Below are 27957 nucleotides of genomic sequence, written 5' to 3' on the forward strand. Positions count from 1 at the left end.
TCTTGGCTTTTCATTTCTTATAAGGGATATTAATAGTATAGAGGTAAGGAAAAAGCAAGATGAAAAGCTAAAGTCTGATTACTTAGATAGGCATACTTGGAATATGCTTTTATATTACTTCAATTTTCTTAAAAAAGATTTTATCTATTTGAGAGAGAGAGAGAGAATGAGTGGTGAGGAGGGGAAGAGGGAGAGAGAGAGAGAGAGAATCAGACTCCTTGCTGAGCAGGGAGCCCAATGTGGGACTCGATCCCAGGACCCGGAGATCATTACCAGAGCTGAAGGCAGACGCTTAACCGACTGAGCCACCCAGGCGTTCCTACACTACTTGAATTTTAAAATTTGAAAATGGGCTCTCCAGGAATATCTTAGTAATTTTCAATGTGTTAAATTATCTTTCCCTTTTATTAATATAGTGAGGAGTCTCTCCATGGAGAACATAGATCAATCAGCTCATACTGTAACGGAGTATGGTGTCTCAGAGACCCAAATAGTGCAGCAGCAGTTTGCTACAATTAGAAGAAGATGCCAACTGGCATTCATTCCTTCATTCATAAATAAGACTCAGACATTGGCCTTAAGTATTTCATTAAGAGGTAGTCAAGTGTAGAGTGACAAACTACAGTAGAGTGACAAATGACCGCACTATCCTATACTCTTTATAGTACCATGATTAGTAGCTTAACTTTTGGCCCATAGGGTTAAAACCCTAAAACTTTCAGGGTTGTACACATAATTCAGTCATTCCATTACCAGGTATTTACATAAAGAAAATGAAAACATGTTTTAAAAAGAAGTACCCCTATGTTTATTGCACCTTTTTTTTTTTAAGTAATCTTTACACCCAAAATGGGGCTTGAACTCACAATCCAGAGATCAAGAGTCTCATGCTCTACCATCTGAGCGAGCCAGTGACCCTACTGCAGCATTATTTACAATAGCCAAGATATGGAAGCAACCCAAGTATCCATCAATAGATGAATAAAAAAGATGTGGTATATACACACAATGGAATATTACTCAGTCATAAAACAGAATGAGATCTCGCCATTTGTGACAACATGGATAGATCAACAGGGTATCAAGCTAAGTGAAATAAGACAAAGACTAATACTGTGTGATTTTACTGAGATGTGGAATCTAAAAAATAAATGAACAAAAACAACAGAAACAGACTCATAAATAAAGAGAACAAACGGGTGGTTGCCAGAGGGGATGGGGGTGGGAGTGTGGGCAAAACAGGTGAAGGGGATTAAGAGGTACAAACTTTCAGTTATAAAATAAGTAAGTCATGAAGATGAAAAGTACAGCACTGGAAACAAGTCAGTAATATTGTAATAACTCTGTATGGTGACAGGTGATAAATTACATTTAATGCGGCAAGCACTGCATAATATATAGAGTCAAGTCACTATGTTGTATAACTGAAATTAATATACCACTGTATTTCAACTATATTTCAATAATAAAAGTTAAAAAAAAAAAAACCCACAAAGCTTCCAGGGTTGTAGAATACACTATTCTGAACCAATTCAGTAAATAATCTACAACTTGTTTACAGTGATCCCAAAGAGATGCACTTATGAAAACTGAATATTTTCAGAAGTTATAAGAAGCTTAAAATTACCCAAATATAGGCAATATTCTAGAAATATAAGATGAAACAGAAAACTTTTCCAGAATATTCCTTAGTCTTCTTTTCAGCTATGGAGATTAGTCATATTTGTCTTTTTCGAATTTGTCTGCTTATGAATATAATTTCCATAGTAATTTTAATACATTTAGAGTTTGGTACAAATGATACTTCACATTTTTATCTCAGTACTTTGTTTCCTCCTTTCCTGAAATTTTTTTTTTTACTTTCTTTGTTTTGCTTATGCTTAGTTAAAATCTCTTCTGAAGTAGAAGTCCCATATATTCGTATGTCAATTTATTAATTTTAAGGATGGATTGGCCCAAAATGTTTGGTCTTAAACATCTTGAATTCTCAAGGTGCAAATTTGTGGGATCTATCTGTACTTTGGTGGTAGAATAACTTATATGATATGAGCTTTAATTAAATACTTTATCTGAGAGATAGCATGAATGGGGGTAGTGGGGAGGAGCTGAAGGAGAGAGAGAAACAGACTCCCCGCTGAGAAGGGAGCCAGATGTGGGACTCAATCCCAGGACCCTGGGATCATGACCTGAGCCGAAGGTAGACACTTAACTGCATGAGCCACCCAGGCGCCCCAGAACCTTAATTTTTAGATTTGTACTGGACAGCTTTACATCCTAATTTCTGCCATGTGAAATTTAAAATCATTTTATCAAGCCACTCTTCTCATTTTAAAAAAAACGTTGAAATATTTTATGGGACAATTATTTCATTTATGGGTAAATCTAGGGAGAATTTAAATTTAAGGTTTTTCTATCAAAGAATAGAAATATTTAATATTTCTTTTGCTTCTTTGTAGAGCTTTAAAGTTTTCATAGTATAGGTCTTAAGTATTTTGGGTTGAATTTATGCCTATAGCTTTTATTTGTTTTTAACTATTGTGAATGAAATTTTACTTAATTGTACATTTTTTAACTGGTTGAAGCAAAGACTTTGTTATGGTCTGTATTGTGATCCCACAGAATTCACAGGTTGAAGCCCTAACCCACAATGTGACAATGTTTTGAGACAGGGTCTTTATGGGGGTAATTAAAGCTAAATGAGGTCATAAGGACTGGGCCCTAATCCAACAGGAATGGTGTCCTCATAAGGAAAAAGAGAAGATACCAGGAGTGCATGAACACAGAGGAATGGCCATGTGGGCACAGTGAGAAGCTGGGCATCCACAAGCCAAGGTGAGAGGTCTCATCAGAAACCAACCCAACTAGGATATTGATCTTGGACTTCCATCCTCCAAAATTGTGAGAAAATGAATTCCTGTATTTTAAGCCACCTAGTTGGTGGTATTTTGCGATGATAGTCCAAGCACACTAGGACAGGCCACAAACTCAAATGCCTATGGGAACCAGACAAATAAATATAAAGTTGTGAATGCCACGGTCAGGGCAGGGGGTGAGCAGTGCTGGGGAATCGGAAATGGTGGAGGCGTTGGAGGCAGAGGTAAGGCCTCAGCAGAGAAAGCAAGTTTTCAGTAAGGATTACGTAATTCTAACAGGATACAGCATTTGAGAGTGTTCATCTAGGTATTATCCTTACCTCTGCAAAATCTTCAGGTAATGGTGAGCCATCACAGTCTGTATCTTCTGCTCTATCTTCAGGTAATTTCCCGTTGGTTTTCAATGAACCTGGGAGAGACATAAATAGGCCAAAAGGGGTTAAAATGCTCCCCAGAGGCCTTTTTGTACTCCTCAGTGTACCAGCTTACCCATTCTGGGTCATTTACCTGGAACACAGGCATCTCCTGCCGCACTGTTCTGGTTTAGAAGATTCTGGGCTTCCTCATCCACAACGTCCAGCAGAGACTGAATAACTTCAGCTTCTTGAGGATCATCATAGATATCATCTTCTTGTACATTCGATTCTTGAAAAGCAGGAATTTACATGAGATTTTACTTCAAAAATAGTGATACGAGAAAGAGACACTGTCAAATTGAAGATAGCAGATCTTTCAGATTTTAAGCATCTCCTTTGAGAAGCAGCCAGGAGCAGAAAAGCAGTTTACACTCGTGGAACCTAGTCATTTCTAGTCCCAGCATGACTCTGGCTGCCATGACGAAAGCAGAAATATAACTGAAAAAGGATAAACCAAAATCCATGCTGTGAAGTAATAACTTCATGCTTATTTTCCTAAATTAATCCCAAATTATTAATTCATGAAAGAAACTCAACTGAAGAAGTTATGTTACAAAGATTCAGGATATACTGGGGTGCCTGGATGGCTCAGTCGGTTAAGGGTCCAACTCTTGGTTTTTGGCTCAGGTCAGGATATCGGGGTCATGAGATTGAGCCCCCGCGTCGCACACTGTGTTGGCCGTGGAGCCTGCTTAAGATTCTCTCTCTCCCTCTCCCTCTGCCCCTTCCCCCCCACCATGTGTGCTCTTGTGCACATGCTATCTCTTAAAAAAAAAAAAAAAAAAAAGAAAGAAAATTTACAAAGATTAAGGATATAATAGGGCAGCCCAAACATCTTCAAGAAACATTTTCTAAATTATTAGGTGAATTGCTGCTTCAAAGAATATAAGCGACACTATCAAACAAAAACAGCTATCTTTTCTATCATTTAAAAATATTTTTAATATTAGAGATGAGAATGAATATAGGACATTTGTACAGTAATGCCACTAAAAATAATTAATTTTACACTGTTCTTTTATTTCTTTGAACAACAGTCCTTCCTTTTTACACTATAGGAACATGTAAGCCCAATACCTAATATTTCTTTATTACCTGAATTATTAGGGCATTTAGAGTAACTGGATGATTGATATGGAAAACTACCTTTGGAGAGAATCAAGTTTGCTGATCCCTTCATCTGATAAGTAGAGCATTTTCCTTCAGTGTACAAAACTTCAATTATTTCTTCCCCATTAACCTGAAGTATGAAACCAGAGCAAATCATTAGTTTACTATTTTACTAACTTCCAGGATTAGGGAGGGACTGTAGATTGCCTCACCATGTCCTTCTCTCCCTCTTTCTTAGTACAAAATCCATTTTTATCTACCCATAATAGATAAGTGTTTCTAGGAAACATCAGTACAATGGAATGTACAAAGAGGAGGGGACTTTCCATCATCAAAATCTCTGAAAACAGATTACATAACATCAAATAATTATTTTTATTCCAAGAATTCTCACAATGTTTACTATTATAAATTTTGAGTTGCCAAAGAAAACTCTATTATGCAGTATTTCCTAAGTCTGTTTGAATCTCTTTTTTGAGGCATATTTTATGGGACTTATCTTTCATAAAACTTTTAAGGAAAGTTTTATGGATCACTGAACTTAGAAGTTGAGGGAAAGGGAAAAAATAATCTTTTAAGTATTTGTGAAGCTGTGACTTGGACACAGACTCTAGTTTAGCGTTCTGGTCAACTTTTGGGTATAAAGATTTAGTCTAAACTCATGTCAGTTTAAGAAAGGTAACAATGGGAGCATAACTGTAAATTATTGAATAGAATGTAACTTTCTAATTCAATGAGAAACTGTGAATGCTTCATGGTGCATGGCCTATTGAAAGAAAACTGATTTGAGCATAAATGCAAAATTAAATGATGAGAATAAATTAAAATAATTATATACAAATAAAAGGTGGTTTGCTCTGAAGATCTTACTCTTTTTATTGAGAAAAAGTAGAAATGGTAGATGCAACAGAATTATTTCTTCGTAACTAGTGGTTATATAATGTCAAGTTTTACTGGATTGTGAAACTGCAATCTTTACAAGAAATTCATAGTACAGACGTTAGCATCAAGAACAGAATATTGTTTGAGAGACTTCCTGAAAGATTTGAACTCCAACAAAAAATGTTTGCAACTATGAAGAACAAAGGTCCTAGTTCCTAAGGGTTTTATATTAATTTAAACAAAAATTCTCCCCGTCTCCCTTTCAACAACATGCTGATATTTAAAAAGAAAATGAACACCATAAGTATGACTAACACTAGAAATACATGAAAATTCAGGAGTTCCAGCTTAATTGTAGACCTTATGAATAAACAGGGAATAGTGGGTGTTGCTGTATCTCAGTTATTTTTGTGTCCCAATCATTTCTGCCTAATAATTCTTCTACTGCAACACCTTTTCAGGAGTTGCTGGACCCGTGAGCTGAAAGACAGAGAATTTTGACCTACTGGTCACCAAATTTTCCTTCTACGCTAAATCCAGCTCTTATCCAGAAATCTTGCTGAGATGATACAATTTTCAGATTCCTAGGAGACCAATGCCTCAGCTCTGGATCTTATATGCAAAGACTTTCAAATAGTGGGGTTCAGAACAGACTGTAATGGGATGTGTATGGGATTAAACAATTCCACAAAATGAAGATCCAGCTGGGATCATTTCAGAATGTACATCACATGCCAAAAGAAAATCATAAAACAGAAATGCTAACCAACGAACAGGCATACGTAAGGCCTTAAAGAGAAAGCTCCAAGTGGAATTTAGTTATGTATTAAAGTAGTTTTGTTAAATCACCTCCATATTTTTCCATGCTAATCTTAAATGATTTAGGTTCTTATATTTGCTTAAGTGGTAAAGCATTTTCCATGTCTTTTAAAAAGCAAGTAAGCCTCTATCTTTTGTCAGTACTTTTTTTGTCAGTACTGTCTGTACTAGCAGTCCAGAACTGTCATTTGAGAGTCACTGCTGGTCAACATTAACCTAAAGGACTCTTAATTATATATATTCTTCTCTTCTGGGTATCTAAGACACAACCAGAAGAATTGTGTACATTGATAAAAAATATCCCAGCACTAAAGCTATCTATACAAGTAATTAGTTTATATAAGAGCTAAATGTGTGCCAAATAATGGAAGGTTGCTTCTGTGGGGGTTGTTCACTGTGTGCTTTACTAAGCAAGGCCCATGAGTTCCCTAAAATAGATTCGTACTATCACTACATGTATCGAAAAAAGGCAAATATTCAAATGTGAAATCAGTTTGGCTCAAGACAAACAAGCTGGTTATTTAGCTAAGGAAGTACGACACGAAGAAGGTGGCCTTTTCCTTACCTTGGAGAATGAATTACTAGGAGTGAGGGCAGGCTTGTGGCAAGACTCCACAGGGTGATGACCTGAAAGGGACAACACAGAAATTCAGGGAAGAGCCAGCTGGAACAATAGGGACATGAAAAGAGTGAAAGAACACCCACATTTCTGTGCATATTCTCATTTTTATTAGTACACCAAAAGAGGTCATATTACAAAGTGATTTAAAACCAACCGGATGAAATCAAATACTACAAAAGGGTTTATCCCAAGGAAAAAAAGCTAATTTCTTGAAAGAAAATATTGTAGTTTGCACGAGAGCTCAGTTTGGGCTGAATGATTTTAGTGTGAGACATTGAATATAAATTACCCCAGCTGAATGGGAGAGGTATCACAGGTGCTGACCTATACTCACTTTACTATTTAAGGGAAGGTAGCGAGTCATTCATATCATTTCATAAAGGCTATCAATTTAACACAGTAAAATGAGTTATGGATACAACCCCACAGAACTTTTAATATATGTCTAAACCAAACGTTAATTTTAACTCTCAGCACATCAGTATGAAGATTCAATACATTCACTAAAATGAAATTCTCTCTCTTACAGTTAAAAAGTCATATTTAAAAATAATTTGCTTCATTAAATTATATTTTTAAGAGATTTTGAAAGGTATAGTAAAGTTTGGAAAAGTTAAAAAGGAAAAAAAATAGAAAAGGAAAAAAATAGGTATGTGTCTTCAAGGACTTCCGTTTGAGAATTACCTAAAAATAATGCCATCCAGAGGGGCACCTGCATGGCTCAGTGGGTAAGTGGCGGACTGGTGATTTTGGCTCAGGTCATGATCTCATGGGTGGTGAGGTCGAGCCCAGGGTGGGGCTCTGCGCTCAGGGGGGACTATGTTTGAGAATCTCTCCCATTGTTCCTCCCCCCACTTGTGTGCACCTGCATGCTTTCAAATAAATAAATCTTAAAAAAAAAAAATTCCACCTAGAAAGATGAAGGTTGACATGAAATTTGTAGGGAGGAATTTCTGTAATTATGTGGATGATGTTACAAAGAGCCAAGAATGCCTTTTAATATCATTTTCAGGAGATATAATACATTATTAAACTTGCAGGAAAAATACTAAAAAAGTATACTAATAATAAACTACTGGCTCAAAAAAATCATACTGCAATAGTATAAAATACAATAGTTTATAATTTGTAATCTCCCTACTGTTCCCCTAACTGCCTCTCACCTTCTTTGTCGCCAAGCAACCACTAATCTGCTTTCTGTCACTGTAATTTGCATTTTCTATAACTTTGAATAAATGGAATAATACAGTATAAACTCTCTTCTGTCTGGCTTTTCACTCTGGAGTCATAGTTTGAGGTTATTTTGTTTATGTTGTTTTATGTCTCAACAGACCATTTTTATTACTAAGTAGTATTCAGTTTGGATATATTGGTTTATTCACTCAATAATTTTTGGACATTTGAGTGGTTTGTGATTTTGACTTTTACAAAGGAAGCTGCTAAAACATTCGTGTACAGGTTTTTGTGTGTGGGTATATGCTTTCTTTTCTCTTGAGTAAACAAAAGAGAAGTGGAATGGCTGGACCATATGGGAGGCACATGTTTAATTTTTTTTTTTTTTTGAAGATTTTATTTGTCAGAGAGAGAGAGAGAGAGAGCACAAGCAGGGGGGAGTGGCAGGCAGAGGGAGAAGCAGGCTCCCCACTGAGTAAGAAAACTGATGCGGGACTCAATCCCAGGACCCTGGGATCATGACCTGAGTCAAAGGCAGCTGCTTAGCCAACTGAGCCACCCACGTGTCCCACATGTTTAAATTTTTAAGAAATTGCCTGTTTTATGAAATGGCTATACCATTTTATGTTCCCATCACTGTAAGAGAGTTCCTATTATTGATAACTATATGATTTTCAGAACTCATAAAGAAATCAGTTCTGTGGGAGTCAAGTCAGACAACCCCATAGACAGATCACAAGGCAATTTCTGCAAGGGGGGCAGGGCATAGCTCTCTTTAGCTCTGAAAGTTACCATCAGATGACGCAGAGGTTACTAGAAAAATGCTCTCCTGACTATTCTGTGAGATAGTCTGACTCTAATGTGAACTGGAACTATTACAGCGCAGCAAGGATCCCTAAAGCATTCAAGATAACAGAGGAGGAGGCGAAGAGATGTGCTTTAGTATTCAGCAGACAAATCACAACTGCAGTAGGGAGATTCCTTAGGTATTTATCTACTACTACCTGATAACCTACAAGTTTAGTTATGTACGAAGTACCGAATTCACGTTTCAAATACATTAATTTCAACCACATTCCCCTGTGTCTATTGTTCTTATTATTATATTAACACTAGCATTTAAAAGCTACACTTACTGAGCCCAATTATGTAAATGAGAGCATGGAATCAGACACCCCAGGTTTAAATTCTGGCTCTACCATTTATTAACTCTGTGAGCTTGGGCGAGTCATCAAACTTCTCTTGGTTTCCCCTTCTATAAACGGAGGATTATAGTAACACTATTCTCACGGGGCTGTTGTGAGGACTAAAGCAATTAAAAGAATGCTTGGTCCAGAATAAGCATTAAATTTATGTTAGCGACCGCCACAACTACTAACACTACAATTTCTATTACTATGCTAAAATATAAGACAGATACTTTGTATATTCATTGCCATGTTCACGATGTCCAGACAAATGCCTGGCACAGAGAAGAGATTCAATAATTGTCTGAACTAATTATTATGTGACGATCATTATGATAGGCATTTCATATATCATTATTGCATTTATGCTTTATTATAAACTTCCAAGATAGATACTACTAATATTCTTATTTTACTGATAGGAAATAGAGGCTTAGAAATAGATCAAGTAACTTGCTAAGGTCACACAGAACTTATAAGGTCAGGTCTATTTGGCTATAAGTCCCATGGTCCATGCTGCTCTATTTCCTATTACACACTGAATTTTAGAGATGCATTTATTTAAGTGTAATTTTTTGCACTTAGATCCTGAAAAACACTCTGAAGGGGCAATAAAAACATTGTAGTGACAGTCTCCCAACTTGCTTTTGGGAAAAAAATATTTATCTCTGCATAACTACTTGTGTCATAAAATGAGTGTATACTTGCCATTGGCTTTGGTTGACTGTGGAGTTGAAACGGCAGACCTCTTAGAACTTGGCACCACTGGATGACCATCTCTGTGTCATTAAAAAAAAAAAAAAAGAATAAAGAAAAGGCAATTCCAAATTAAGATGTTTGTTTAAATACCCTCTGAACCCTTTGCTAATTATTGAGCCTCAGGAATTTTATTTTAGATTGGCTTTGGGGGGACTAGGAACCCACGAAGCTGTAGACAAAATTTCTATCAATTTTAATCTATGTATTTTCTGGAGGGAGATATTCTTGACTGAAAAAAGATTAAGAATCTCTTCTTTGGGGCGCCTGGGTGGCACAGCGGTTAAAGCGTCTGCCTTCGGCTCAGGGCGTGATCCCGGCGTTATGGGACCGAGCCCCACATCAGGCTCCTCCGCTATGAGCCTGTTTCTTCCTCTCCCACTCCCCCTGCTTGTGTTCTCTCTCTCGCTGGCTGTCTCTATATCTGTCAAATAAATAACTAAAATCTTAAAAAAAAAAAAAAAGAATCTCTTCTTTACATGATCTTTCTCTGGATTTCAGTTTAACACACTACCACATTTCCCCTTTCATTTTATTTATTTTTATTTTTATTTTTTTAAAGATTTTATTTATTTGACAGAGATAGAGACAGCCAGCGAGAGAGGGAACACAAGCAGGGGGAGTGGGAGAGGACGAAGCAGGCTCCTAGCGGAGGAGCCTGATGTGGGGCTCGATCCCATAACACCGGGATCACGCCCTGAGCCGAAGGCAGACGCTTAACCGCTGTGCCACCCAGGCGCCACTTCCCCTTTCATTTTAAACACTTGTAGTATTCATGACCTAATTACTTAGTTCACTGTCACTCAGGTGATAGTTCAAAGATACCTTAGGAATTACAGGTCACTATGTTTCGTATATCTGAAGCCCTTGATATGTGGTTTTTTTTTTTTTTAATTGTTTAAAGTGAAAACCTAGACATAATATATATGTTCAAACGATTATAAGAAAGATAGTACCAGCCAATGTGAAAAACTGTCAGAAAGACGGCACCTTGGAAGCAGAGGACGAGTATGCAATCCTATCGTTGCTAGTGCTTGAGAGAAGAAAAGGGCATCTGCCTAAAGTATACACTGCTGGGAGAAGCAATTTGCCATGGGCTCTGTATAGTCTTCCCGGGTACCCCAGAAGTGCAAGGCCCTGACTGCTTTTTAATCTGTGCCAATTCTCAAGGCTATGTTTGTGGTGAGAAAGCTCGAGGGATGAGGTAACCTCTCTCTCCAAATAAAAAGCAGGTTTTCTTACAGGCTGCCATAAAGGGGCGGGTTCCTCTTCTCCTCATGGCATTCCTCTCCTGTAATACAACCCACTGCACGTTAAGGAATTCACTAGGCCCACACGTGTCATCCTCAGGAGACTTAGAAGATGTGTGGAACTGACACCAATACCATGCCCATGCTGCTTTGTGGTTATTAAAAAAATATTTTGTCTCTGATCCAGGAGTTTTTTTTTTTTTTTTTTTTTTCTGATCCAGGAGTTTCATACCTTCTACCAGCACCCAAGAAACAGTAACTGTTTATTAGCTTGCAAGTAGGGTTAAGACCACAGACCCTGCACAGTTCTTGACATACAGACAATTACCACAGATCTCTACCCCTCCATTACAGCTACCCTTTGGACTTTAAAGAGGACAGATATATACAGTAGTGGAGAAAGCTGGAGGAAGAAAGAAGGAGAAAGTAATTGTGGCTAGCACCACCATAACTGTGGTGACTACAGTGAAGATAAAAGCAGAAAGGCAAAAGAAAGTGATTTTAGGGCTGTGGTAAAGGGCACTCTATGGATTTTGAGGCAAAAAAATTCAGCTATATCTATGCTTAGCGGAGATGTTAATTTTCACAAAAATATTTTCCAGGTTGTTTGAACACTTTCTCCTCCACTAATTAACATTCAGCTACATCTATGGAAATAAATGTATGCCAATCAAATTTTTAGAAATACAGGATGGAAATAGATCAGGGATTACCTTCTAAGATAAAAAAGTACACAATCTAATTTAAAGGTTTAGAAGGAACAAATGTTTATGATCAAATGATTTAATTACAGTTCCTGTATTTTGAAAGACATGCTATGTAAAACTCACCATGTAGTACAGATATAAATGTAACATAAATCTGTAACCTAGAAAGCCTGCCTGTACGTACCTTATAGCGGGCAGAATAACGGCCCCACAAAGGTGTCCTAGACACCTAGGAGGATTCTAATCCTCCAAACCTGTGAATATGTTACCTTACTTGGTAAAAGGGATTTTGCAGATGTAAGTTAAGGATCTGAAGACTGGGAGGTTACTGTGTACTATCTAGGTGGGCCCGAGGTAATCACAGGGGTCCTTATAAGTGAAAGAAGAAGGCAGGAAAGGCATAGTCAGAGAAAGAGATGTGACAACAGAAGTAGAGTGTTGTGACTGCTGGCTTTGAAGATGGAAGGGGGCCATGAGCCAAGGGGTATATATGGGGAATCTCTAGACGGTAGAAAAGGTAAGGAAATGGATTTTCTCCTGGAGCGTATCAAAGGAATGCAGCCCTGATAATATCTTGATTTTAGCTCAGTGAAAACCACTTTGTATTTCTGACTTCTAGAACTATGAAGATAACAAACTTGTATCATCTAAGTCACTATATTTATAGTAATTTGAAACTAATATGTACATTTTTTCCAATTTATTTCTATTATTAAGTGAAAGAAAAGTGCTCATTAGCACTTCTTATAATGTGGAATTGTTACAAGGTGTAGTGAAAGTGATAATTATATGCCTCAATGGCTGTAGACCTGAGGTTTGGGTAGGACTGACTTTGCCCCAGCTCTGGAAATGGGCCAGCACTGGCCTCAGCCAATCAGTATATTCTTATCCCTTTGCCTCAACTCAAGGACTGGTCTTAATTTAGGTCTAAGACAATCTGCAGACAGTCCTTGCTTTACCATGGTTATTGGGGCGACTTGTCAGAAGATTGTTCTGGATAGTGCAGTATGCAGGTGTGAGACATGAAACTGACACAGCCATTTAACAATCATGAAGGAAGGGGCGCCTGGGTGGCACAGCGGTTAAGCGTCTGCCTTCGGCTCAGGGCGTGATCCCGGCGTTCTGGGTTCGAGCCCCACATCAGGCTCTTCCGCTATGAGCCTGCTTCTTCCTCTCCTACTCCCCCTGCTTGTGTTCCCTCTCTCGCTGGCTGTCTCTATCTCTGTTAAATAAATAAATAAAATCTTTAAAAAAAAAAAACAACAATCATGAAGGAAACACAGAGAAGAGAGAATAACTGAAAACAGCAAAAAATGGAGACAGAGCCCTGATCAAACTTTGATGACCACCTCATCTTTGGACTTTTAAAATCATATAAACCCTTTATTGTTTAAACCAAGTTGAGTTGTATTTTTCTGTTACTTACAACTGAAAATATCCTGACAAACATGGTAACCACCCTATTAACAACTGCAAACATGTATCCAAACACTAATCCACTTAACATGCTCTTGGAATCTCCTATCAATAAATCCAGTCTGGGGGTGCCTGGCTGGTTCCGTTGGAAGAGCATGTGACTCTTGATCTTGGGTTGTGATTTTGAGCCCCATGATGGGTGCAGAGATTACTTAAATAAATAAAAAATGTTAAAAAAAACAAAAAAGTCTGTTCTAACTTAATTCTTACCAGTTTAGTCTGTGAATTACTAATTTAGGAATATCTTTTTAAGACAGCATAAGTGTAATCAAGAGCCTGAAACTTGTGCCAACACACAAAACCCACAAATAATTGCAGAGTACCTTGTTGCTTTCAGGACTACTGAAGGAAGTGACATGTCCAATGCTCTCTTAGCTTCTTCCAAGGTCATTCCTTGTGTGCTGACTCCGTTCACATAGTGGATGATGTCTAATAGCTGGAGGTTACCCTCAATGGCTGCAACTGAACTCGGATTGATATCACTAATATACACCACTTGATGAAGGCTGTCATGACCTCCAGATAAGGAAAAACCTTCAGGGAATAGAAAATATTGGGTTCCTTAGTCTTAAGAGTACTTACTTTTAACCTAGCCAAGAAAATCACACTGGACAAAGCTTGAATGTGCATTACCCAACTCCTCCTTGTTGCATGTTAATGTAATATCAGGTAGCAAATGAGGCAGCACTGGCATCCTGGGTAGTTCTAGAACTCGTCCTAGAACTAATCTGACTGTCTTGGGTGCAGCTCGGAGCAGATTCACTGCATCTGTGTGAGTCATGTTTGTAACATCTGTATCATTAACCTACAAAAATGAGAAAAAGGCAAAACAGGATTAGAAGTTGCTATTGAAAATACGGTGATCTTCCTAGCTGTATATTAGCCAGTAAGAGAGTGCTCTCTAATTTATTGCTAATTCTCTTTATTGTGGAAATCTTAAGTACAATGATCAAGTAATTACATGTGAAATAATAATGTAAAATACAAAGGCACCATTATTTTGCTAATATAGGAAATTTATCCTCATGGTAATTTAAGAAACTTTCTGTTCCTGATACCCAAGATAGCTTATTTAATGCTTTAACTGAGATTAGAGGGACTTCCTAATTAAAAAGGGAACTGTAAGCATTCCCTAAACTGTTAACTATATAAGGGCCTTTATCTTTAAGAGGTGGAGAAGGAAAGTATAAGCCAAACAAATAAATGGAGTGTTATATTAACTCAATCTTCTTGTTCTTCCTTCTACAGCCTGGCTTGGTTTTTGGCTACACTTGCACAAATCCATTCTGGTAATGTCTTACCTTTAGGAGCCGGTCCCCAGGTCTTAGCCTTCCATCACTTTTGGCTGGATCCTGAATGACATCATGAACATAACAACCAATACTCTGATTGCCTTTGGTTACTGTAAAACCCAGGCTTCCTTTTTCTGATTTAATTAGGGTAATGAGGAGTTCTACTTCCTAAGGGAAGAAAACAGTGACTCTTCAGGTTGTCTATTTTTGCCCATCGATGAACAGAGAGGACTATTATTTCTACTGAATGAAAGAGGAAGAAACCAAAACCACTGATCTTAACCAAGTGAAGAAGCTAGGTCTGTTCAATTCTAGATAGAATGTACCCCCATGTAAGAGTTGGGTTTAGATAAAACACTATGTGTTTGTCTAAAGACAGCTGAGACAAAACTTACTTATGATTCAATTTTTGTATTTTTAGGATAAGCAAGGACACATTAGTGATTATACTTTGATGATCAAAGAATACATTTTCAGTGAAAGGTTCAGAAAAATTCTTCATATATTTCTAAATAGTCAAGATAGATGCGAAGAGCCATAAAAGAAAAGGTTTTCTTGTAAAGACATGAAGCCTTTGGGTGACTAAATATTACAACTTCATTTAATTGTATAAAAAAGTTTTAAAAAAAAGATTTTGAATGAGATATGAAGGTTGCTTATAGCTTATAGGGTGATGACACACTTTTTTAAAAAAAAGATTTTATTTAATTATTTGTCAGAGAAACAGAGAGACAGAGAGAGCACAAGCAGAGGGAGCGGCAGGCAGAGGGAGAAGCAGGCTCCCCACTGAGCAGGGGGCCCGATGAGGGGCTCGATCCCAGGACCCTGGGATCATGACCTGAGCCAAAGGCAGCCACCCAACCGAATGAGCCACCCAGGCGTCCTTGATGACACACTTCTAAAGGAAATCATTCAAAGATTTTCTTCCTTCTGAGAAAAGATTATTTTCTACTGCTGAGAACCAAACTGAAGATGTAGATGTTACACACACACACGTGCACGCACATATACGCACGCTTCTGGACAAACCAAGTACCTGGAGAGATTAACTCCAAAATGTTTATGATTTTTAGATGGTGAGATTATCAGTGGTTTTAATCTTTTTTTGTTTGTTTTTTAATTTTCCTACAAAAATGTTTATTACTTGGATAATAAAAACAATATTGAAAAAGGCTGATTCCAACCAAGGTAAAGGATATTATTCTTGGAAATTTGGCTTCAAACTGAATGTAAAGGTTTAGAAGTCTTAGGGCTATTACTACAATGTAAAGGATTCCATTTGGGGACACACACAAAAGTGTGAAGGAGGAAAAAATCACATTCAAACTTGATTAAAAATTAAATAGGCAACTCATCAGAATTTGGGAAATAGCAGACACTGTCTTAGGTGCCCCACATATGTATTTCATTTAATCCTGACCACAATCCTATGAGGTTACTAGCTCTCTTTTATAGCCCAAATTACTAAGACTCAGAAGAATTAAGTAATTCTACAGACATCTGCCCAGTTATGGCAACTCAGTGGTAGGGCCAGGATTTATACCCCGGTCTTTTTGCCTTTCCCCATGATTCATAGCACAGAAACACACCAGATATGTTATCTATTTACTGGACTTGGATATGAAGCTACTTTAAAAGATTGCCTTTTCTCTAAAGGGAAACTGTGTGTGACTACATCTTACTTGAAAAAATATGGAATTTTCTTAATACAAAGGAAACAACTCACCAGCTCAAAGTCTTCAAGGTGGTTTTCCAAGTTATTTTTCAAAGACGTCAAGCTTTCTTGTCTAGTTGGTTCAGAAATGTGATATATATGATATTTATCCATTAAATTAGTGGAAGCAGATTCTGCTTGGGGTTGATAGCTCAGCCCAAGAGTCATGTCCGGTGGTAGAGGGGAAGGAGGATTGCTATACAGACAAAGGAGCAAGACTATTTTCAAATACATTTCAATCCAATATAGTAAGTTTGTGCCACAAACAGAAAATGCTTAACAAATACTCCTGTCTGCTTTTGATTGCGATCCTAGCTAATTTTTGCCTGACTCTAGACTACGAATTTATTTCATATCTGTTACATGCTAACATTACCAATTTTTATTCTCTGTCCAGGTTTTATTTTGAAGCTCTTTAAGCTGCATAAATTAGTGAGACAGGTTAAATAAATATACTTTTGATTCCTAGTTGTTAATTCAAGGCTGAAGCTAATGTTATCGGAAACCTAATGTGTGTTTCAACAGAATAAGAAAACAAAAAAAGAAGAAAAGAATGCAAGTCTTATTTCTGTGGTTATTTTGGATGATACAATGGGAAAAAAACCCCCAAACCCCAAGAACTTGAACAAATAATGGGTGCACCTGGATATATACAAAGATGTAACCAAACAATAAAATGTATGAATAACTGTTAGAGGTATAAGTGTAGTCTTTCATTTTTTTGGCCTTTATGTTTTCAATCATCTTTCCCCATCTTCTGCAGTTTTATATCTTATCTTTTTAAACTCTCTGTCTCCTCCCTCCCAACCACTTTCCTTTTTATATTTGTACTCCCTACTCTCCTGCCCATCACCATCCAAACAGGTCTCTTCGCTTTCTTTTAAGTAATATGAATGATGATGACATGCAAACGACTTTCCCAATTTCAGCTAAATATGCTCAAGAGATCAGCAAGTCTCAGGTCAAGAGGCTAGAGAGCTTACTGGTTTGCTAACTAACACTGTCAGTCACAACAACTAGATATCTAATACAGGCACCATCTGCCCAGTCACTGTGAAGTTCGTTCACACATAGACAGACTTGATCTTTAAGAGAAATGTAGGTTGCTGCTCCCATTACTAACAACAGCCAATTGCTTTGAGTGCTACACATAATATTGACAATACCTGTCCTCAAGTTCTGGTTTACTGGGTATTTTCTGAGGATAGTAAAACATGGTACAAATAGTATCTTCTTGACTCTTAGATGCTTCATGTTGACTTTGTGCCTGTGATACCATGTTGTTTAGAGTCTGATGCAAAGATGAACTCCAGCTCATATTTGGTATCATTGCTGGAGCTTTCACCAAGTCTTCTTCTCCACTCCCACTACTGTCACTATAACTGTCTCTCCTGGATGGCGATACGCACTGCTTCTTGCTTTTGTCATACATTTCATTTTCATCTGAGCTGGTGCCTTGCTCCACACATGCTGGCTGAGAAGAGTCTTTACTATTGTTTGGAAGTACTTGTGCCGGAGAGTGCAGTGGGGTCTGTAATGCACACATTGAAAGAGATCAGAATGTGACAACTTATATTAATTTTAGAACACTTAATTGAAGGGTGCCTGGGTGGCTCAGTTGGTTAAGCGCCTAATTTTGGCTCAGCTCATGATCTGGGGGTCCTGGAATCAAGCTCTGAGTTTGGCTCCTGGCTCAGTGGGGAGTCTGCTTCTGCCCCTCCCTCTGTTCGTGTTCTCTCTCTCAGCCAAATAAATAAATAAAATCTTTATAAAAAACAAACAATTGAAAAAGAACATGTTGAACAGCAGCACTTTCTATTAAAATATTCAATTATTTTTTGATAATAAAAGTAATTTATGCTCATTAGAGAGAAAAGCCATATATAAATATTATATATAAAAATAACTATTAAAATTACATGACTTATACCTTATTTTTAAAAAAGATTTTATTTATTTATTTATTTATTTATTTATTTATTTATTTATTTATTTATTTATTTGACAGAGAGAGAGGGGGGGAACACAAGCAGGGGGAGTGGGAGAGGAAGAAGCAGGTTCCCAGCGGAGGAGCCTGATGCAGGGCTCAATCCCAGAATGCCGGGGTCATGCCCTGAGCCAAAGGCAGACACTTAACGACTGAGCCACCCAGGCGCCCTAACATGACTTATACTTTAAATCAGAATTGTACTATATATTGTACTTTGTAGCCTACCTTTTTTTTTTTTAAGTAATCTCTACACGTTCCATGGGGGTCAAACTCACTGAGATCAAGAGTCGCATGCTCTACCGACTAAGCCAACCAGGCATCCACTTTTCAAATTTAGGCTTCCATCATGAGTATTTTCTGAAGTCCTTAAATATGCTTTGAAAAAAACTGCATAAAACTGTGTAATGATCCCACAAATGGCTATACCTTTCATTTATTTTAGAATTCTTTTATTTTATACAGTTTTTCTAACTTTTTATATTAATAAAAATCTAGAGATTCTTTGTATGTACATTTCCGCCTCCGTTTCTCATTATTTCCTTGTAATTTTTTAAAAGATTTTATTTATTTATTTGAGAGAAGAGACAGACAGAGACAACAGAGACAGTGACAGAGAATATAAGCGAGGAGGAGAGAGAGATGCAGGCTCCCTGAGCAGGGAGCCTGATGGGGGCTCGATCCCAGGATCTTGGGATCATGACCTGAGCCGAAGGTGTCACTCAACTGACTGAGCCACCCAGGCGTTCCTTCTTTGTAACTTTCTATTTAATAATCAGCACATAGGATGTTCTTAAAGCCCTTATTAAACAGTTCCAGATTGTTTTCCAGAAAGATTGTATTGATTTACATAGATTACATACAATTCTCTTTACTTACATTAAGAGAATTCCACTCAGTTCTTCCTATCTGGTGCCCAAAATCATTGTAGTCTCATAAAATGCTGTTTATAATACACCTTCAGAAATGATGCTTTTCTGTTAATGTCCCAACACTACCCCCCTCCCTGATATAAAAGCCAAAGTTTCTGGGGCTAGACACTCCTGCCTTTCATACCCAGGGGTCATGTTTATTTTTAAGGGAATACCCTTTTAAGTAGACAGGACAAAAGCTGTCTTTCTTCAATTACATTATTACTCATCTACGTATGGATTCCTACTTATTAGTATGTAATTTATAAATAACCATCAAAATAGATTTTGGATCCTTTAGCTTTTTTTTTTTTTTTTTAAAGATTTTATTTATTCGACAGAGACAGAGACAGCCAGCGAGAGAGGGAACACAAGCAGGGGGAGTGGGAGAGGAAGAAGCAGGCTCATAGCAGAGGAGCCTGATGTGGGGCTCGATCCCATAACTCTGGGATCACGCCCTGAGCCGAAGGCAGACGCTTAACCACTGTGACACCCAGGCGCCCCCCTTTAGCTGTTTCTTGACATAAGAAATGGAAATGGACAAACATATTGCTTACTCTGTAATTTCTGGTATTAAAAATAAAGACAAAAGTTCTTAAATAATTTTCATTTTTATCTGAACTAGCTCAGAATGAGAATTATGCTCCCCAGTTTGGTTCAATGAAGAAATGGACAAAGGGTTTTGTAGCCATTATTTTGTATCTTTTCCTAATTATGTTTAGAAAACAAACTCCTAAAATTTTAGAATTCTAGAAGTGGAAAGGAGAGAAAAGAAAGTGAATTGAATTACTTTATATTACAAACGTAGAATACACTCAGAGGCTACATGACCCACACAAGATACGCCTAGCTAAAGAATAAAGTAGGATGAAACCCGGGAGATCAATCAATGATGAAACCGCTACGGCTGAATTAATCACTCAATTCTAGTCTATAAAAACACAGACTTTTCACAGGTCTCACCAAAAGAGCAGGGTCAATTTCTGGTAGCACACCAGGTGAAGGTCTACAGAGCAGCAAGGATACTTCTGGAGATGTTCCCCTGAGAGCAGATATGACTTCCTAGGGGAACCGTGAACGACAAAAGAAGAAGATACAGTTAAGCCAGCATTACGAAATCATTATGAATAAGGCCAATCTATCTCATTATTAAAAGTGCTACATTTAACACCTGGGGGCTTACCTGCTGAGATAGTCCTTTCAAAGAGGCTCCATTCACTTTCAAAATAACATCTCCCACATCAATTTTTCCACTTTCTGCTGCTGGCTGTCCAGGAAAGAGCTTTTTAACCCTTACTATGCTGGCATTCATTTGTTCAGGAATCAGACTGTCTTCTCGAGAAAAACTGAATCCTAGGCCTGAGCTATTTTTAAACAATTTTACCTCAAATGTATTCTCTGGAGAAAAAAAAAAAAAGGTATAAAAATTTAAATATTCTTAACATGCTATGTACACATATGAACATACAAACACATATACTTATAGACACATCTTAAAAAGGCCACTTTCTAAGAATATTTACAGCCTTATAGGCACTTACTGTACTTTTACTCTATATTCAAATCCTACCTCACACTCTCTGTCATTAGGAAACTTAATAAACTAAGCTGCATGAACTAAGCTACTGGAACAGGAAAGGGTTTTGATATCAAGGTTCTGAAAATAAAATTATGCTTTAATCCCATGTATTTTAATAAAAGACTGCAGAATAACAAAAAAGGAGAGAAAAGTCTGGGGAAGGAGAAGAATGAGGGAAATTCAGATACATAATTGCAGAGAGATGGTAAGAAGAGCAAAACAAATGTTGGAGAAGGGTAGAGGAAAGTAAGCTGACACTTTGTTTTAGTGATGCATACTTTATTCCTGTAAACTGCAATGGCATTATACAAAAATTCTCATCAACAAAAGAAACTGAAAGAATAATAACCAGAAAAGAATGAAAAAACACATTTAAAGAAGGAGTGATGGAAAAAATAAAAAATACCAGGCAGTGAGATTAAGTGGGTATGCTGATTTTATTTTCATAATCAGATAAAATAATACAGGCTGGGCTATTTTTTCTTCTTATTTTTGTGACTAATTCAGAGGTACTAACATTTGGCAATCAAATAAGGAATTAAAATAAAAGACAAAACAATAACTATATACCACCACCATCGTTTATAAAGTAAAGGACATTTAAGCCCTTGAAAATGAGATAAAGAGAATCTCAGAATAAAGGGTACTTTTGTATTATGAACACTTTCAGCCTTATGAAAAACTCAGTACTACATCATTCTTCAATTTTCTTTTTTTACTATCAAGTAGTGTTATGTCCAAGGGCTTGCAAGTTTCTAAGAAACACCACTATTTGGGAACTATGAGGTGAATTTCTGCCTAGGGTTAGCTTGACAAGTCTGTAAAATTAAACCAAAACATAGAAAATGTTAAAAGCCAAGGTTTCATATGGGTTTAAAGCCATTCTCAGTAATTATTTATATTTGTTTCTTCCCTTGAAAATTTCATTTGAATTTTACAACTATTTAAAGCACCATTAGGTGGCCATATCTTGTTTTACGCATGACTTCATTATCCAAGGTCTTTCAAACTCGAAGAGGTACAAATACGTGTCTTTAAAAAAGAAAATTGGTATATTGCTCCATCAGATTATTTACAGTTTTTAAGAGTAGAGAGACTCCAGTGTGAATTATGATCAAATATATAAAAATTAAATTTTGAGTAAGTCAGTAAATAGTTAAAGGTGAGATGGCAGTCTCTCAAGGCCTGACCTTCAGTGACAAAGCTGTAGTCTTTGACATGAGTCATTTTCTTCATTTTTTCCGGGGCTGGACCTTGGGCATCTGGATCTGGAAGGGTGCACTGTGGGGTCACAGGGACATGTTCTTTGGACGCTGGAGACTGCCCCTTTTCTAATAACAGATGAACCACCTAGACAAATGGAATAGCACTTCATTAACTAAAAAGAATTATAAGAAAGTAGACAAATTTTTAGGACTCTGTATAGCTGATGGTATAAAATCATTTATAGTAACTACTTGGTCCACCAAAATATAGGTAGAGGAAGAAAAAATAAAAAAACAAAGAAAGGGGGGCGCCTGGGTAGCACAGTGGTTAAGTGTCTGCCTTCAGCTCAGGGCGTGATCCCAGCGTTCTGGGTTCGAGCCCCACATCAGGCTCCTCCACTAAGAGCCTGCTTCTTCCTCTCCCAGTCTCCCTGCTTGTGTTCCCTCTCTCGCTGGCTGTCTCTCTCTCTCAAATAAATAAAATCTTTAAAAAAAACAAAACAAAACCAAAGAAAGGGATTGAAAATTTCAAAATCAAAGTTTTATTTTTCTATATCCAATAAACAATTTTCTATATAAAATAAACAATTAAAAAGAAAAATTTCTTGGCACGCCTGGGTGGCTCAGTTGGTTAAGTGTCTGACTCTTGATTTCAGCTCAGGTCATGATCTCAGGGTTGTGAGATCAAGTCCCACGTTGGGCTCCATGCTGGATGTGGAGCCTGCTTAAGATTCTCTCTCTCCCTCTCTCTCTGCCCCTCCCTTGCTTTCTCTCTCTTAAAAAAATTTTCTCTTCTAGAATTAACAGAAACATGTAATAGGAAATTTGGGCACTAGAATAAAATCACCACATACTATAATATACAGATCATTGTAAATAATTTGGTAAACTTCAGAAAGTAATTTAGCCTTTGGGCTGAAAAATGACTAGAAGTGAAAATCACTAGATATTTGTAGATGTTTACGAAAAATTTAAAGAATGCAATCTCCACCCTTCCTCCTGTCAGATCTGGTAATATTAGGGCTAAATGTGTTATAGAAAGCGAAGTTTTCTCAGTGAAAGTCCTCTGTCATAATACGTGTTTCCCAATTTGAAGGAAAAGAAAATACCAGAACATTTACATGAGTCAGGCTTCGTTTCTTGACTAACAAATTTGGAGACCTCATGAGACAGATATTATTCACACATTATTATGTTCTTCTGACATATCTTAAAAGGTTGGTATAATGAACCATTATTACCTGTCCTGTATTTCTCAGTGTTTCCACAGCTTGCTTATGGGTAGCTCCTTCCAGACTAACTCCATTGACGGCAAGGACACGATCACCTATAAATTAGGCAGTACATTTGAAAAAAGCAAATGATAAGATAAAGATTCTATATGCTTTTTAATATTTTGTGGTATTGTTTTATATTAATTTATTTGAGGAGAGACTCAGACAAATTCTGGACAAAATCATTTCACAGAGTTTCTTTAATATGTATCTATGTTCTTTCCAAATTTTATGACTAATCTTAAATCTAATTTTGAACAAAATATTGTATGTACTGTAAAATCAATTTAAATCATGGAAAAAGATAAACTGACTACAAATGTAGAGAGACTGGAGGAAACTAACCCAGTTAGTTTTTATTAACAATATAGGTGTCAGTGTTTTTACAGGGCACTATTCCTTTCCCATTTTAAGGCAATTTACTTCTTAGAAAGAAGTAAAAAACATGAACTACAACACTGTCAAGGTATTTTCTGGTACTAGAGAATAGGCTGGAAAGAAGAGTTTTTGGGATGACATCAGAGAATTCTTTAATGCTTTAGTCTTAAAATAATTGCATATGTTATTTTATATTATGAATATTTGAAGGTCTCTATCAATTTTCTAATTTCTTATTTATTTGTTGAAGTGATAATCCTATGTATGGTTCCTATACACACACACTCTACCTTTGTGAATTCTGCCATCGGACTCAGCTGCTCCCTTGGGAATAACAGCTTTCACATAAATGCCACCATGTCTGACACTGGTATTCACACCTCCCTAAAGTGGAAAAAGACAAATAAAATAACATTTTGTCATATGGAAAATTTCACACTCCATCTTTCAAATCTGAGACCTAGAAAGTATTCAGTTCATCAGCCAAAGCAGCAGCACATCAGCACATGCAATTAATTCAAAACCCAAGAATATTTGTAGCCAAGTTTTCCAAATGTAAAGCACTTACTCTTTAGAAAAACTCTCTACTCAGAAAACAACATGCCAAATCTTGACTATATGAATTGCTCTCCCTTTGTAAGTCTACACCATGCATTATAAGCAAGCAGAAAGCAAAATTCATCTATGCAAAATTAGTATGAGAACATGACTGTCAGAAAAAAAAGCATATAGAATAATTTACTTCAGATCATATTTGCTAAACTGCAACTTATAAATCTAGGAGTCAAGGAACAATTTTTTTTTTTTTTCATTTTAAAAGGCTTCGGTAGATAAGTTTTGTTATACTATAAATGAGATCTAATAAGTAGATTCTCCATCTCTTGTGGATATAGATTTTATTTTCCTTCACAACAAGAAGACAATAAAATTCTAAAGAAGGTAAGGGCAAGAGGTAAAGAGTTACAATATTTTTTAAAAGTGCTAGAAAATTAGGTTTTCTTTTTGACCTCTCTATGTTAATAGTGCTATTTCTACCATGTTTTGAGATGGCTTTTCCTAACTAACAGTATGTTTCTTCAAATGTCATAAATGATAATGTTACAATTTAGAATTAATAGAATGGAATTCTAAAGTATTTTCATCAACTAGCCTGCTCATATTTAACTACCATACAAGTACATATGTTCCTGGGGAACCCCTAATTTCAATATACTAATCAAGTTTACAATTAAGACATATTTTGGAGAGAAAGGGCATGTAAATATACATTAGAATTTATTTATGACGTAGGTTAAAATGTATTATTCAATGCTCAAGCAGAATTGTCATACGTATGCAAAACATACTTAATTTTATATTTTCTTAGTCTTGTATTCAGATTAAGCATTATGAAATCTACAGGGTTTAAGTAAGTAGCATTTGTCTAATTTCTTTTAAACCACAGGAAAAAGTCTCTAGCACACAAGTTTTTTTAAAAAGTTTTAAGATACGACTGAATTTTTAATTTGGGAAATATTTCACAGGTTTCCCTTTTGAAGCAAAATAATTAAATTAATAAATTGGCATACAATAGGCTGCTGGAAATGGAGAAGAGAAAACATTTGAAAACCTTGTCAAACAGTACCGTGACACTTATCCCCAAGCTGTTATCATTTTTAGCCAGTTCAACCTCAAAGATATCTCCAGGTTTAGGAGGTGATGAAGGAAAAGTTTTAAAATTCATTTTGTTGGATGTATTCATTGAGGAGGAAGATTCCTTAACAAAGAAAAACAAACAAAAGGATTTCTTGTTAGAGTCAAAATGAATTACTACTGGAAGATCAATATGTGTTTTTTGGAAAAATTAAGGAAAAGCAAGGTATTAAGGGATTGAGTAAATTCAAAGATCATGAGGGCTGAAAACCATCTCAGAGATCATCTAATCCAATGTCTTTATATTTTATGGTTGAGGAAATTGAGGTCTAGAGATTAAAGGGCTTGCTTCAGGTCAAACAGCTAGATAAGGCAGAGGAAAGCCCAGAACCCATTCAAACTTGGCTTTTACATAATCCCTGTCTAATGCCTTTTATGCTCACACATTTAGGAAGTATTTCTATTTCCTTTAAAAATCAATATGTATCAAGCCGCAGCTTTCAGTTGGGACCTCTAAGATAAGTAGGCTTCATGTTTACTTTGCTTGTATTTATAAATTCAATATAAACATAGGCACAACAGCTAAGCCCCATTTGAAAGGGCATAACCCTCTTATGAGGAATGTTGGTTCCTCGGTGAACAAAGGACTAAAGGTTCTTTTCTGAATCCGCTTGTGAATGTGAGTTTACATTTATAACATTTCTAGGAAATGAGCAATTTTGTATGTTGTTGTTCTTATTATTTTCATATGTTCAGAACCTCAGAAGAATTTAGGCTATCAACAGTAAAGTCAACTGCCCATTATATGAACTATTTAGGAACAACTTTTTCAGACATTAAATTCTCTTAATATAAACATTAAGTATGCAAGAGACAAACAACTTATAGAAAATAATCATAACCTGATTATTCATTCCTTTGTTATCAGGTTGCAAGTTCCCAGAATAATAGCCATTTTAGAGTTAGTATTCAAAGCTGCTAATTTGTCTGAAAGTTAGCATCAAATGCAGTAGCAGTTAGTAACACAGTACATAAACTATTCTTCCTTTCCAGAATAACGTAAGCAGTGTATAGTAGATTATTCTGCTGTGTAATATATTTGCTGTTGTTTGCTTTATTAAATGGAAAAAAAAATCCAGAGATTCAAATTAAACTATGCCTTTTTTGGTGTCTGATGATCCTGACTGCTGGAATAAGTAGCTTCATCCATGTCTGAATCTCCATGGTCAGAGTAATCTGTTGCATCAGAAATGCCTGGTTTTTTAGTTTTGCTTCGATTACTGTCAGTAGAAATCCTCTTTTTCTCAGTGGTTTTGGAGATCACAGAAGGGGAAGGGCTGCCGTGCTGTGATTCCTGCCAGGTTCGGTCACCTACAGGGCTGGCAAAGAAACCATTGACCTGGCTCTGGGACAAGCTGGCACTTTCAGTCCTGGAATCCTGAGAACTCAGGCTTCCTTCCCGCAGGCCCCCAGACAGCCCAAAAGAGCTCTCTGAGATGTGCCTTGTGGTACCATGCGGCCAGCGGTGATCCTCAGAAGAATCGACAGCACTGTCTTGCATGTAGGAAGGTTTCTTCATGTAGTTTTTCATGCCATTGGCAATGTGCACAGGAGTAGAAGGCACTAGAAGTCAAATCCATCAAGGAGAATAACAAGTTAGTGGCACATAGGACAGTGCTTACATACTTGCACAGTGTTTCATAGTGACTGTGGGAGGATTTCACACAGGATAACATATTCACAACATCTGATCCAGGGTCTGGAGCCAATATCAGGACCCGACAAATGTGGCAGGTGCTTTCTGTTTCCTTTGCCCCCTCTTTTGAAAGGTTACTCCTGTTGCATCTTCTATAAAAATGCATACCCCCCTTGCCTTAACTCCCCATTTCCATTCTCCAATACCTATTTCAAGTGAGTCTCCTCTGTGAAGACTTTCTTGATTCCCTAAGTAGAAATAATCTGAGTCACCAAAACTCCTTGATCCTTATTTCATGGTTATTAATAACTTATTTTATATTGTTCTTTCAGACTGCATTTTTTAGACTCCAAATAATTATCAAGGCAACTCCAAATTCCTTATATATATATATACAGCTCTTATAAGCTTTCCTAAGACACGAATCATAGATTTCAGTAAAAAAATTACAGATGCAATTTATAAGAAATTAAGTTTTATGTCAGCAAGGGAAACCAAGGAAAATTTAAAAGAGGAATGAGCAACTGGAGAGAAAATATTTGCAAAAATAACAAAAAATAATCAAAGAGTTAATATCCCTAATAAAGAGTTTCATAAGATTAGTAAGAAAGAGATTTAAAACTCTTATAGAACAAGGGTATGATATGTAGACTGGAAATTCAGAGTGAAATACAAATAATAAATACATGAAAAGACATTCTCACGTTGCTCAGGGATATGCAGTTTAACACAGTTTTCTATCTCTGTGGCTGACAAAAATGAGAATGATAATTTCAGCCATTGCTGGTGTGAGGAGAGCACTGTCACATCTACATGGCTGACTAAACATCAATAAAACTTGGGCAAATAGATAGCACTTGTCGAAAATCTAAATGTGCATATGCAATCTACTTCTAGATATCTAACCTCTAGGAATATGTACATTTTCCAATGGTGTATATACAAGTGTATTTGTAGGAACCACATTTATAAAAGAATTATAGCTAACCTGGATATACAATAAAAGAAAAACATTAAA

The 27957-nt window shown here is 36.6% G+C and overlaps 1 protein-coding gene across 15 annotated transcripts in view; it reads right to left on the bottom strand.

Annotated features, from left to right (window-relative positions):
• Positions 1 to 27957, bottom strand: part of PTPN13 (protein tyrosine phosphatase non-receptor type 13) — a 199199-nt gene that overhangs the window by 15827 nt on the left and 155415 nt on the right. For 10 of the 15 annotated variants that reach the window (XM_045791283.2, XM_045791210.2, XM_045791325.2 and 7 more), the window contains 17 exons: positions 26403 to 26866; positions 25221 to 25367; positions 23902 to 23995; positions 23201 to 23286; positions 21945 to 22104; positions 20359 to 20573; positions 20139 to 20237; positions 17444 to 17808; positions 16290 to 16473; positions 14573 to 14731; positions 13905 to 14076; positions 13595 to 13805; positions 9791 to 9861; positions 6666 to 6727; positions 4436 to 4529; positions 3381 to 3518; positions 3194 to 3282 (listed from right to left, as the gene is read on the bottom strand). In XM_045791283.2, coding sequence (XP_045647239.1) covers positions 3194 to 3282; positions 3381 to 3518; positions 4436 to 4529; positions 6666 to 6727; positions 9791 to 9861; positions 13595 to 13805; positions 13905 to 14076; positions 14573 to 14731; positions 16290 to 16473; positions 17444 to 17808; positions 20139 to 20237; positions 20359 to 20573; positions 21945 to 22104; positions 23201 to 23286; positions 23902 to 23995; positions 25221 to 25367; positions 26403 to 26866 — 2810 coding nt within the window. The remainder of the gene's footprint in view (positions 1 to 3193; positions 3283 to 3380; positions 3519 to 4435; positions 4530 to 6665; positions 6728 to 9790; positions 9862 to 13594; positions 13806 to 13904; positions 14077 to 14572; positions 14732 to 16289; positions 16474 to 17443; positions 17809 to 20138; positions 20238 to 20358; positions 20574 to 21944; positions 22105 to 23200; positions 23287 to 23901; positions 23996 to 25220; positions 25368 to 26402; positions 26867 to 27957) is intronic. The other 5 variants (XM_045791303.2, XM_045791235.2, XM_045791221.2 and 2 more) reach the window with 2 other exon arrangements.

The sequence above is a fragment of the Ursus americanus genome, chromosome 8 (assembly GCF_024610735.1).
Source record: "Ursus americanus isolate L20-20 chromosome 8, mUrsAme1.1.p, whole genome shotgun sequence".
Taxonomy (NCBI): domain Eukaryota; kingdom Metazoa; phylum Chordata; class Mammalia; order Carnivora; family Ursidae; genus Ursus; species Ursus americanus.